This window comes from Mirounga leonina, unplaced genomic scaffold, assembly GCF_011800145.1.
Source record: "Mirounga leonina isolate KUSES-001 unplaced genomic scaffold, KU_Mleo_1.0 Mir_180, whole genome shotgun sequence".
Classification (NCBI taxonomy): Eukaryota; Metazoa; Chordata; class Mammalia; order Carnivora; family Phocidae; genus Mirounga; species Mirounga leonina.
Window position 1 is genome coordinate 19097647 of NW_023270469.1, and position 12336 is coordinate 19109982.

At 52.5% G+C, this 12336-nt stretch overlaps 1 protein-coding gene across 4 annotated transcripts in view; it reads left to right on the forward strand.

Annotated features, from left to right (window-relative positions):
• The window catches only part of TK2 (thymidine kinase 2), a 35336-nt gene that overhangs the window by 1586 nt on the left and 21414 nt on the right, over positions 1 to 12336 (forward strand). For all 4 annotated transcript variants that reach the window (XR_004682876.1, XM_035025054.1, XM_035025053.1 and 1 more), the window contains exons 3-6: positions 2698 to 2772; positions 6127 to 6180; positions 7144 to 7233; positions 9380 to 9453. Coding sequence is in view for 3 of the 4 variants with exons in the window: in XM_035025054.1 (XP_034880945.1) it covers positions 2698 to 2772; positions 6127 to 6180; positions 7144 to 7233; positions 9380 to 9453 (293 nt within the window). In the remaining variant the exon portion in view is untranslated. The remainder of the gene's footprint in view (positions 1 to 2697; positions 2773 to 6126; positions 6181 to 7143; positions 7234 to 9379; positions 9454 to 12336) is intronic.

Below are 12336 nucleotides of genomic sequence, written 5' to 3' on the forward strand. Positions count from 1 at the left end.
AGGTCTGCTGACTGCCTCCTCTGCCCTCCAGTGCTGACACTAGTGGGTGCGTGGGGGTATTTGAAAGAATCCATGGGGGTCCACAGACATGGGTTCCACCAGAGTAGCGACTTGGAGATGTCAGCCGTGGGGTGGGACTGGGGCTGGTGGGAGGTTGAAGGCCAAAGAGGGCCAAACTGGACATGTTCATGGAGATGTGGGAGCCCTTAGCCGGCCGTAGTGGGGAGCACCATCAATCCAGAGGCTCAGTTCCTTGAGGGAGCTAGAAGTCGGTAGTTTCTGTGGCTCAGGGGAGTGGTTTGGCGGGCGGTGGCAGGAATACCTTGGCTGGGGTCTGCAGAGGGCAGAAAGGTGGGCAAGCCCCCTGGGATATTCAGGGTGCTAGAGAGGGCCTGGGAAGGAATAAAGTCACATGGAGAGGATTGGCGATTGTAACACTTGAGCTTTAAGAAAGTGTGTTGGAAATGAGAGGTGTGGTGGGCGCTGACGATAGGCACTGCAGAAGGAAAAGGGGTATTATGTTGAGCTGGTTGGGAATTGATGCATTATTGTGCTGTTAAGTATCGAGCTAGCACTGATGGGAGCCGGGCCTATCCTGGGTGCTTTTAGGCACACGGTAGGTCTGTTAGAAGTGGTATGGAGCGTGCATTTAGGCCCAGGGCTATTCTTAAGCATTCAAATCCTCTGAGTTCCTGGGGACCAAACAGCCCCTGTCATTAATGAGTCCCTGGTCTGATAGGGGAGACGGCAATAAATAGGACCGTGGTGGACCCAGAACAGCAGTGATTCTGGGGGCTGTGAGTAGGGGGCAGGGCCTGCAGAGGACAGTGCCTGAGGGGAGCCTTGGGGAGCTTTGAAGCCTCCTGGGAGATCAAGGGAAAGGCAAGGCAGGAGTGTTGGAGCAGAGGGAGCTACAAATATGAGTCATAGAAGGAAGAGAGCCTGCAGGCCCGAGGCTCGGGCTGGTCCCCAGAGAGCTGGTGAGGAGGGACGGGAGACAGGTCCCAACACCCGGAGCCACTGAAAGACTTGACTGGATGTGATCTGGTTTGCCTCTCGGGAAGAGATGGTGGTGGTGAACCACAGGTGGGGTTGAGGGGCACTGCTGGGCCAGACTGGAAGGCACAGAGGCCACTGGGGAGGCTGCTCCAGCCACGTGGGGTAGAGGCCTTAACTGGGGGCCAGGGGGCCAGGCCAGGTTCTGCAGGTGAGTGGGAAGCAGGGCCTGGAGGAGTTGCTGAGTTGCTGGGTGAGGGCTGGAGACACCCAGGGGGTTGAGGGTAGATGGTGCAGCATTTCCTGAGGACTGGAACAGGAAGAGGAGCTGTATGTTGGGGTTGGGAGGTGACGAATTGAGGTACCCAGGGGACGTCACATGGGACAGGATAGTTAGGGAATGTCTGCGCTGAGTTGCAACCAGGAAGTCAGTCACCACCACAGAATAGGAACAGGAACTTCTGGAAGAAGGTCTCATCTAAACAATATCTCCTGCAGTGAACGGGAAAGAAGCAAAGTCTATGCAGACGGTTGAGCTCTTCTTCATTTTCTAGGAAGCGAAAAAGTTGTTTCCTTTAAAGAGCAGCAATAAAACATCAAATTCATTAGGGCCCTGATGGGATCTGCCTTTTGTGCCTCCGTTAGGTTCATTTTGTGGTTTTACATTCTGAAGGAGTGAGCTGGTGGGCACCTGGAATCGGAGGGGGGCCTGGCCTCTGTTGGAAGTGTGATTGTCTGGTCTTCTGGATACCCCTTAGGATCAAGGCAGGAGGGAACCTTCGCAGCTGACTGGCAGAGTTTATAGTGGGGGGAGCAAGGTGAGATGGCCCACTGTGACCCTGTGTTTTATATGGGGTGTGAGTGAGGCTTCCCTGGGGTCATGAAAAGAGTCTGCCAGACCTACGTGTGATTCCATCTCTTTCCTTGGCCAGGCTCGGTGCCTTGGGCAAGTCATCTACATGGCCCACGTTTCTGTGGGTGCCTCCAGTCTGGGTTTAAAGGTCACTGTGCCCTCATGGTTGTGAGCCTGCTCTCTCAGTGCGGTTAGTGTGAGCAGAGTGTGGATTCAAACTGTCCTCTCTGCTTTATTCCCTCCTACAAGCCTCATTTTTCTCTTCTTTGAAAGTGTTGGGACCCACTACTTAGCTGGCAAGGTTGAATGTGGTCCTGGTATACGTTACCCATCTTATGGCCTGGCCTGCAGCAAGGTGTTCCACTAAGTCCTCTCCTGTCTAAATACTTTCCAGTCCATGTTTTTCTGTGTAAAGTAGTGAGTGAGGTACTACGGAACGTACACATGCTTCCCAGCCCCGAAGCCCTAGGCTCTGGTTAAGGAGGTAGGACACTTGGGCCTAAAATCTAATAGTCTGAGGGGTGGAGCTAGGGAAGGGCAGAGTTGGGTGGGCAGTGGCAAGCTGTGTGTGGTCTAGGAGACGACATAAGGGAGGGTCTGTCCTGGAGGGCCTGTCCTGGAGGGCAGTGGCTCAGTGGCCATCAGTGGTGGGCCTGGAGCTGAGCATTGTTGTTACTGCTCACGGTGGGACCTTGGAAATTTCCTGTGGTGGGAATTTTATGTGCACATTGAAGTCTTGGACTGAATTGTTTATGCTGTTCACCTGAGCCCTTCCCTAGAAATTCTTCCCTGGGATACTCCCCTAGCTGCTTGATTTTTGGTTCTCATGGGCATTTGTCTTTTGTTAGATCTGTGTTGAGGGCAACATTGCAAGCGGGAAGACGACGTGCCTGGAGTTCTTCTCCAACACAACAGGCATTGAGGTACGGCCTCCACACGGGGTTCGAGGGGGTGTCAAAGCTCGATGGAGTGACTTACAGAGGGTGTAGACCAGCCGTATCCCATAGAAATAAAATGCGAGCTACATATATAGTGTGAAATTTCTAACAGTTTTGCTCAAAAACAAACCAAAAAGGATATTTAATTTGACATAGTATATTCTAAATGTTATCATGTCAACATGTAATCAGTATAAAAATCATCCATGAGCTGTTTTGCATTCTGTTTTTCATACCAAGTCTTTGAAATCTGGAATGTAGTTTATACTTACGGTATATCTCAATTTGGACTAGTCACATTTGAAGTTTGTAAGAGCTACATGTGACTCATGGCCACTGTGTTAGACCGTGCAGGTATAGACTTCCCTGAGGTCTGGTTTAGAGGGCTCTACAGACATGTTGAGAGTGGCTGAAATATTACAGTGTTACATCTGAGATACTTGTGTCTAAGCTGGGGGATGTTACCATGGGTAGCCAGTTAACATAATCTCTAGTTTATTTACAGCCCAGTCACTCAGAATAACCTCACAGATATTTGAGAAGTGCCTCTGCACTAAGACCCTGACTCTTCTTCCTGGAATAGTTTTGTGGTGTAATTTTTTCTGTTTCTGTCTCTTTTTTGTTACTCTAGATCCTACAGTTTTCAAATGTTTAGAAGTATTTTCTTTCCTTCTTTCCCTTCCTGCTTTTTATTTCTATTAAACATATATATGGTTTGAGGGGCGCCTGGGTGGCTCAGTCGGTTAAGCATCCAACTCTTGATTTTGGCTCAGGTCCTGATCTCAGGGCCCTGGGATCGAGCCCCAAGTGGCTCCTTGCTTAGCACGGAGTCTGCTTGTCCCTCTCTCTCTGCTTCTCCTCTCTCTTTCAATCTCGCTCTCTCAAATAAATAAAATCTTTATAAAGGATATACACATGGTTTGATTAAAAGAATAAATGTTCTGTAGCCCTAGTCTCGCTTGTGCAGAAAAGAGTTCGTAGGCCCAAGCTGCTGTCTTCAGAGTGGCTTGTGTGCAAGGTCAGCCCTTGGCTGGCGTGTGGGAACTTAGATTTTAGGAGAGTTCCACCATTTCCTAACTGATAGAGATGGCTCTCTGTGCCTGAACTGTTTGTGCAAACAATATGGTTTATTTTGGACGCCTGCTTTCTTTCTGGGAGTCTGGCATTTTTTTATGTGGTGGCCAGAGACTGCCTACATGGCTGAACTCTGACAAAAACCCTGAACTGCTGCGCTCAGGCCACCTTCCCCGGTAGACGCCACCTCCCGTGTTGTCACAGCTTGCTGCTGGGGGAGTTCAGTGCTTCCGGTGTGACTCCCCTGGAAGAGGCCCCTTGGAACCTTGTGCCTGGTCTCCCCGCAGACTTTGCTCTGTGCACCCCCTTTTTTTTGCCGATTTTGTTTTGTATCCTCTCCCTGTAACAGATCTTAGCTGTGAATATCCCTCTAGGCTGTGTCCTGTGCGTCCTTCTGGTGAGTCATCACACCTGGGGAGGCGGGGGACTTAGGGACTCCTGATATGCCTGTCCTGAGTGGTGGCACTCTATAGGGCACTTTAGGGGCACTTATGTTCTCTGAGACCTGAGAACATAAGTGCCCCTAAAGTGCCCTATAGAGTGCCACCTAAGTGGCACATAAGTGCCCCTAAATCACAACGAGAGTCAGCACCTAGGAGGGTAATACTGTATGCCAGGCAGTATGTTGAGGATTCCTTCTGTTGTCTAATTGATTTTGCCCTTATGAGAGTCGTCTCTGTGAGGTAGGTACAATTATTACCTCGGTGGCAGAGCAGGAAATGGGCTTAGTGAGGGAAATGAATGGCCAGGGTCCGCTGCTGCTATGGGGTGGAGCCAGACCCCAGACCCGGCTGGCTGGCCCCGGGGGACCACACCCTTGTTTGGTTCTTCTGTAATACGGAGAGCTTTGTCGGCTTTTCGAAGAGCTCACTTAGCCTTTGGATCTCAGCTCAGCGCTCTTTGACCTCCCCAGCTAGGTTACCCTTCTTGGTGTAGATTCTTCTGGTCCCTCTGTAACCTTGTTTTATACTACTTCTCAGGGCTTAAAAATACGTGATTTCTGTGATGATCTGATTAAGGTCTGCTTCTCTCAGTGAGTTTTTTGTTTTTAGATTTCTTTATTTTAGAGAGAGTTGGAGAGAGCATGTGTGGGCACGTGAGTAGGGGGAGGGGCAGAAGGAGAGAGAGAGAGAGCGCGCGCACGCATCTTGAGTAGACTCCCTGCTGAGCACTCAGCCCCATGTGGGGCTCAATTCCAGGACCCTGGGATCGTGACCTGAGCCGAAACCAAGAGTCGGACGCTCAACTGACTGAGCCACCCAGGCGCCCCAAGTTTAAAGTTTCATAAAAGCAGGGACCGAGGTGGTTTGGCTCTTCCTGAGCATGGCGGCTGGCACAGTGAGTTCTCATTAAGTGTTGCCTGATCGTGCCTCAGCTGGGCGCAGGTCAAGGCTGCCTGTGCCCAGCCTCTCGTGGCCTGGGCGGGGCAACACATGCTACTTGGGACAGGAATAGAGTGCTGAAGACCCAGAAAGAAAGGGCATTTGGGAGGGGCAGGGAATGATTCACAGAGGAAGGGATATTTGAGCTGGAGTTTGAAGGATGTGTAGGAGTTTTCCATGCCATGGAAGTTGATGTGAAATGAGGTGACATGAACATACTGGGCAGAAGGAACAGTATGAGCAAAGGCACAGAGGTGTGGAAGGTGGGGGGAGGTTACTTTTCATGGGTCACACGCATTGCTTTCCTTTGGTCTTCTGTGACCTATAGACCCTCTCACATGCACTTTCAGGTCCCCAGATGGATCCAGGTACTCTCAAAATCTTGGCCCCAAGAGCCCCATTTAAATCCTTTCCAGCACATACCTGTACCCCAGAGAGGCTCTGGCACAGTTTAGGAAGTGAACTAATGCAACGTAACTCTTAGCTGTCAGCATGCCCAATGCAGAGACCAGGGGGAGCCAATTGCTGGGGTCATGGGAGAGCCCCCAAGCGGGGAAGCTGGCTGGAAGTGCCTCAAGTAGCTTCCCTCTTGCCTTTTCTCCTCCCGTCTGCTCAGCCCCACATGGGGACAGTCAGGGCTGGGATGGCACACAGGGAGGAGAGATGGAGAGAACTGCCTTGCCCTCAGGGAGCTCCCGAGGCAGCCGGAAATGTGGCATGTGTGCAGTCTTGCATGCAGGGATGGACACCGTTCTGAGGTCACTGTGGGAAAGCCATGTCTGGGTGGAGTTGTGGCTTCTCAGAGAGGGTTGCCCAGCTCTTTTGGTCCACTCTGGGGACCGGCATCCTGAGGGCAGACATCTGATGTTTTCTTTTCTTGCAGGTGTTACAGGAGCCAGTGTCCAAGTGGAGAAATGTCCGCGGTCATAATCCTCTGGTGGGTGTGTCGTCTCCTGCATGCATAGCCAACTTCCGCCTAAGTGCGGGGAGTGGTGGTGCTGCTCTTCCCTGGGCAGGGGGAGAAGAGGGAGGGGACGCGTGGAAAACGGCAGCATATTCATGTTCTGAGGTCAAGGGTCTCTGAGGCGGGCGCTGGAATTTCATTCGTTAGCACCAAGAGAAAAAAACAAAAGCAAAAATGTGGAAAAGAGCAGAATTTAAGATTATTAGTAAGAGGAATATGGAACACGGACTGTTTTATATGTACAGGCAAGAGAAAATGATGGGCATGGGGCTGCTCTTTTGGATAAGATAGTTGGGGAAGGCATTTCTGCTCAGGTGACATTGGAGCACAGACTTCAACATAGGGAGGGAGTGAGCAGTGCAGGGAACGGAGCAAGAATGTTGTTAGAAGGCACAGCGAATGAAAGGCCCTGAGGTGGGGTCATGCTTGGGTGTTTGGGGGAACACTCAGGAGGCTCCTGTGGTTGGAAGCACATTGAGTCAGAGGAAGGATGGTAGGAGACAAGAGAAGATGCAAGTCATTTTCTAGGGCCCTGTGGGCCCTGGTACGGGCTTTGGATTTCACTCTGGCTACAACGGGAAGCCACTGGAAGGTTCTGAGTAGAGGAGCAACAAGAGCTGATGGAGGTTTCTCAGGCGCATGTTGACTGCTAGGTGGAGAAGTGACTGCAGGGAGCTCCCCAACACTTGTTAAGTGACCAAGTGAGTGTTCCCTGGGGACTTTATATAGGCTCCTGTCACAGCTGTTACTTGGTTGTCCTGTCACTGCCCCAGTGCCTGTTCACTCTGTCCTCAGGGCCCCGTGACCATGTTGGGTTCATTCCTGGCCCCACCACAGCCCCTGGTGGGTTTCACGAGAACCCATCAGTGACTGAAGAGACCAGAGTCCTATCGCTAGAGCTCTTTGAGGTAAAATGCTGCGTTCTCCCTTGTGCAGGGTCTGATGTACCACGATGCCTGTCGATGGGGCCTCACGCTGCAGACGTATGTGCAGCTCACCATGCTGGACCACCACACTCGTCCTCAGGTATGTTTCAGATGCTCGGCTTCAGCCTTCTGAAAGTGTTCTTCACGTGGGGGCAATGTGATTGCCAGGAAGGGAAACCTCACAAGGAAGCTGCTTGGGACCTTGAGCGCTGCTCAGCATTCTCTGTGTCTGGGACCAAGGTTTCCTGTTCCTGCAGCTCTCCCAGGTCCAGCCTCCAGCGCCCCCACCCAGCAACCTCAGCTAGCCACAGAGTTGCTAGGCAGGCCACAGTGAGCCCGAGTCTTCACGACCTGACTACTTCTGGGCTCAACGTTACTTACGTCAGTTCTTCTCCGAGTGTGCCTGGACCTGGAGCAGCAGGGAACTTGTTAGAAATGCACATTTTCAGGCCCCATCTCGGACCTGCTGAACCAGAAATTCTGGAGATGAGGCCCAGCAGGCTGTGTTTTATCACGCTCTCCAGGTGATTTTAAGGCATGCTTTGTTTTGTTTGCATGTTTGAGAACCACTGATCTAACCTTCACAAGATCTGGCTCTTGGTTCAAATTCTTGGGAGAAAGAATTGGACTGGCTTGGCTTGGGTCCTGTGCCTAGCCCTGGGCCAGTCAGGTGTTGAGACAGATCACAGGGCACAAACATGCTGCTTAGACCCCTTCCATCAGGCCTATGAACAGGGGCAGAGTCTCTTACAAAACAGGCTGGCTAAGAAGAGTCTGATTGGCCTGATTGTGGTTCAAAATTGAAAGCACAACCCAAAAGGCCAGCTTTGGATGCTCTCCATGAAGGAGATGGGAGATCCCTACAGCCGGTGATGTGCCACAGCCACTCCGCTGGATGGTTTGATCCAGGGCTGGGCGGTTGTGACGATAGCTATCATTCTACAAATCTGCATCTTTTAAAAATGGAAAGATAGAGGGTGCCTGGGTGGCTCAGTTGGTTAAGCGACTGCCTTCGGCTCAGGTCATGATCCTGGAGTCCTGGGATCGAGTCCTGCATCGGGCTCCCTGCTCAGCGGGGAGTCTGCTTCTCCCTCTGACCCTCCTCCCTCTCATGCTCTCTGTCTCTCATTCTCTCTCTCAAATAAATAAATAAAATTAAAAAAAAAAAGAAAAGAAAAGAAAAAAAAATGGAAAGACAGGAGCAGAACCATATGCATTTCTGTCTCCCCAAGTATCTGTCTAAATGATACAGGTCAGAGCATCCGAGGTTGGCACTTTCCCCCTTTGCCCATCCTGCTTCCCCTGAGCAGGCACTGGATTGCAAATCTAAATTGCATCTAATAGATCTGAATATGAGGGGACATACATGTGTTTCTGTGTTTAGAGAAACATACCATGAAGGACGCAGAGAGAGAGAGATGGACAGACAAGGAAAGAGGAGCGGAAGGAGAGATGGATGAGTGGGGGGCTAGCAACAGATGGGCAGCAGAGAGTCCTAAGTAAGGAGAGGATGGAAAAAATGGAAAGGAAGATGGACGGACAGATAAACGCAAGGAGAGAGAGTCAGGAAATTCCTGGGTTATGGCTTTGAAGGTGCCCGTGATTTGCCGGTCCAGGTGCCATGGGTGCTGTGGGCCAGCCTGAGAGAGAGCAGGGTGTGCCTGGTTGGGCAGAGTCCTTCCCAGTTTCCAAAGGGCTGCAGTGGTCCCCAGCTGGCCCTGTGAGGAGGCACCAAGGTCTCACATCTTTGCGATGTTCCAGAGAGCCAGGCCTTAGTCGCTGAGGGCAGAGTTCCCAAATGTCAGCCGCACCCCAGCCCTCTCAGGGCTCTGTCTCCGGCATACAGATCCCTGTGCTTAAGCAAGTGCACACTGCTTACCTCCATGATTACCACACTTTTCACTTGACAACACTCTGCTGGACAGCAATTGGCAGTTTTTCTAGCCCTTCCCCAAATCGATAATCCAGTTGAGCCTCACCTCTCCTCCGAAAGAGGCTGCTGCTGACGAGCAGCAGCCCCTGCATCGCTGCACTGCCACTGAGCTTCGGGGTGTGGGGAGGGGCCCGGACTGAGGGCAGAGCGCAGCTGAGCCCCATGTCGGACCCCCACTGTTGCTCTGGTGCCTGCCTCCCTCTCCCACAGCTTTTCTGTTCTTGTGTTAGGTGTAGACCGCAGGCAGGGGGAGCCACAGACGTCTTTCAAGCCTTCCTGACCCGAGTCAGTGAATCCCTTTGTTTTCTTTTAGACATCTCCCGTGCGGTTGATGGAGCGGTCGATTCACAGCGCAAGATATATTTTTGTAGAAAACCTATATAGAAGGTACCGTGGTTTGCACACTTGCTAATTTATGAAACCATTCATTTTGTAGAAATGAAATCGGAACTTGTTTATTCGTGTGATGGCTGTTGAGTTCCTGCTCTCCTGTATCTGTTAGCCCCTGGCCACAGTAACCCTCTGTAACAACCAGCCAGATACCCTCAGCGGCAGTTTTCCCGCAGCGACTGCTCAGGTGTCAAGGGTGGTGGGCCAGGTGGCTCTGCTGACCTTGGGGGCCGGGCTCCGTGGTATGTCTGGAGGTTGGCTGGTCTAGGATGGCTCCAGCAGGGCTGACCGCGGTGACTCATCTCTCTCTTCTTGCCTCTCCTCCTCCTCTGGGACCAGCAGGCTAGCCTGGACACTTCTTGTGGTGACGACAGAGAGCAGAGGCACCAGCAGGAACGCATGAGCACTGTTCAGGCCTCAGCTTCACATTTGCTAACATCCCATTGGCCGACCCCAGGTTGAGAGGTTGGGAGGGCCCCTGTGGGTCACGTGGCAACGCGGGAGGATGTGGGGCCGGGTGAAGACCCAGAGACACAGAGCATTCAGTCTAGAACATCTTGCGCAGTGTTTGTTATAATTTCACTCCAGACTGTCTTCTGCCTTCATGCGAGTGGACTCTGTCATGTAGGCACAGTTAGGGGACTCCTGGTGGCGCACCGTGCTGAGGCCTCAGAGGCTTGGGACCCTCCCGATGTCTGTGCTCAGTGGACTGCTGATTTTAGGGGTCTTGGGGAGCTGGGCTACAGGCTGCGGTCTGAAGCGTGGCCGCCTTCCACGCCCCTCCCTCCTCGGGAGCTGTGTGCCTGGTCACCCTCTCCTTGCCAGCCCCCACATTACTGCTTCTTCCCACCTTGAGCTCCCTCACCGAGAGGTCCTGACGTCAGGTTTATCCTGACATCTGCCTGCCACTCTACATGCCGGCTCCCTGCTCGCTCTCGTCTGTAGCTGTCCTCAGTGTCGCCTCTCCCAGGCCTCCCGGCCACCCTGTCTAGATGGGTCAGACCTCTTTGTCAGTTTTAATTACTTCTTCCTGTTGCCTTTTTTCATAGTATTTAAGACAACTTTAAAGTAAGTTGAACCCAATGAAATTATTAACATTTGACCAATTTTGACCTACAAGAATGGCAGTTACACGTGGTTCAACTTAGTCTATTTTTATTTGTTCAACTGTCTATCGTGTGTCGTCCCCTCCCGCCCCCCAGCTGGGCCATAAACTCCTTGAGGACAGGAGGACCGGCCACGTCAGGTGTACTTGCCTAGCACGGACCCAGCCCGGGGCCGGTACCTGGGCCGTATCATTAAGCTGTTGCTGGGCAATGGGACTTGGGGCTGCTCTTGGGTCCAGTTGGACATGTTCCCCAGGCTCTGGCCCCAGCTGCTTCACGCCCCTTCCTTCGAGGGGCCACTAAAAAGGCTGCTTCCTTTGGTCCTGAGCTGCCATGGATCATGCCCATTGCTGTGTGGCCCCAGAACGAGAGCCTCTGCTTGCATCCATTCTGAGCATTAGACTAATGCCATGGGGTCAGGAGCAGCCAGGGCAAGTCTTGACCGTAGCTTTGTCCTCCGACCTTCCAGCAGGAGTGGGCCTGATGCTAGAGCCCTGTCCAGTCTGCGCCCCTCCCCTGCCCTGTCTGGGATTTCAGTGAGGCCGAGGTGTCCACCTCAGGTGTACCTAGCCTTTCACCCTCCTTTGCTCCCTGCTTATCAGTGCCTCCTCCAGAGGGAGGGACAGGCGGAGGAAGGAAGAGAAAGAACAAAGGAGCCCCACCGGTGTTTGTTTATTGCTCTGATGAAAGCATCATAGCCTGTCTCGTGGACCCTGGGCGGCAGGGTGGGACTTCCTGTGCCCTTTGCCTAGCGAGGTTGGCTGTCTTGTAGTTGCCGTCAGCTTGGCGGGTTCTGTGTGGCAGCCAGTGGCTCCTTTTGAAGAGGATAACCTGGAATGGAATGACCAGAGGCCCAGAGGAGAGAGTGAAGTGCTGAGTTTGGGGAACCTGGGTCCCCTCCTGGCTCTGGAATTTGCTGTCTTTGTGAGCACGGCCAAGTTCCTAAAGCTCCCCAAGCCCTTCTCATCTCTAAGTCCTGTCATCCATCTCTGGAGAGCCTATGGAACAGTTGCCTAGTTTAGGGTTTGTGCCCCTTATGCAGGTCCTTGCCTACCCTGCTCTTCACGAAATTCGCCAGTTAACCGTCACCACCGCCCCCCCCCCCCCCCGCCCCCCGTCCCCTACCTGCTGGCTGCCCAACACCTGGCAGATTTCCCCGGGAGCCATCAGTCTCTCTTTTCCCAGGAGGCAGTTTTAGCTGATGTCTGTGGCCTTTGGTCATTCATGCCCGTAGCCCTTCATTCCAGCACCTCTGATGGCTGGTTCTGATTTCCTGATCTCTGTGGCTGTGGTTGAGGTCGTAGGTCCAAGAAAACATGGCCCTTGCCCAAAACATGGCTGTCTTGTGGGTAGTGTAGGAGAAGACTATAGCTTTTCATTTTTTTAAGCCTTTTTCCTGCCCTGTTAACTTCATATTTATGCCTGATGTTTATTGTTCATATTTATGCCTCACCCTGGCCCTCCCAGAATGCCTGGCGTCTGTGGTTAGGATTTCTGTAGGATTGTGACCCACAGGAGAAATTCACTGTGTCCCTGTTCCTTTTCTTGGGATCTGATTGATTCAAGTTCATACAGCCTTGGGAGAGCATGGATTCCCCCGAAGACCTCACTGGGGCCTGAAGATCGGCCTCTGGTATCACTTGATGCAGCCCGGAGGCTGTTGGTTGGTGCATGAACTTGGGCACTCCAGAGGCTGCTGGGAACACCGTGGCAGCCTGGGGGGCCAGGCCGTCTGCCACTCGGGTTACAGGGATGTGGGAGAAGGCGGTGCTTC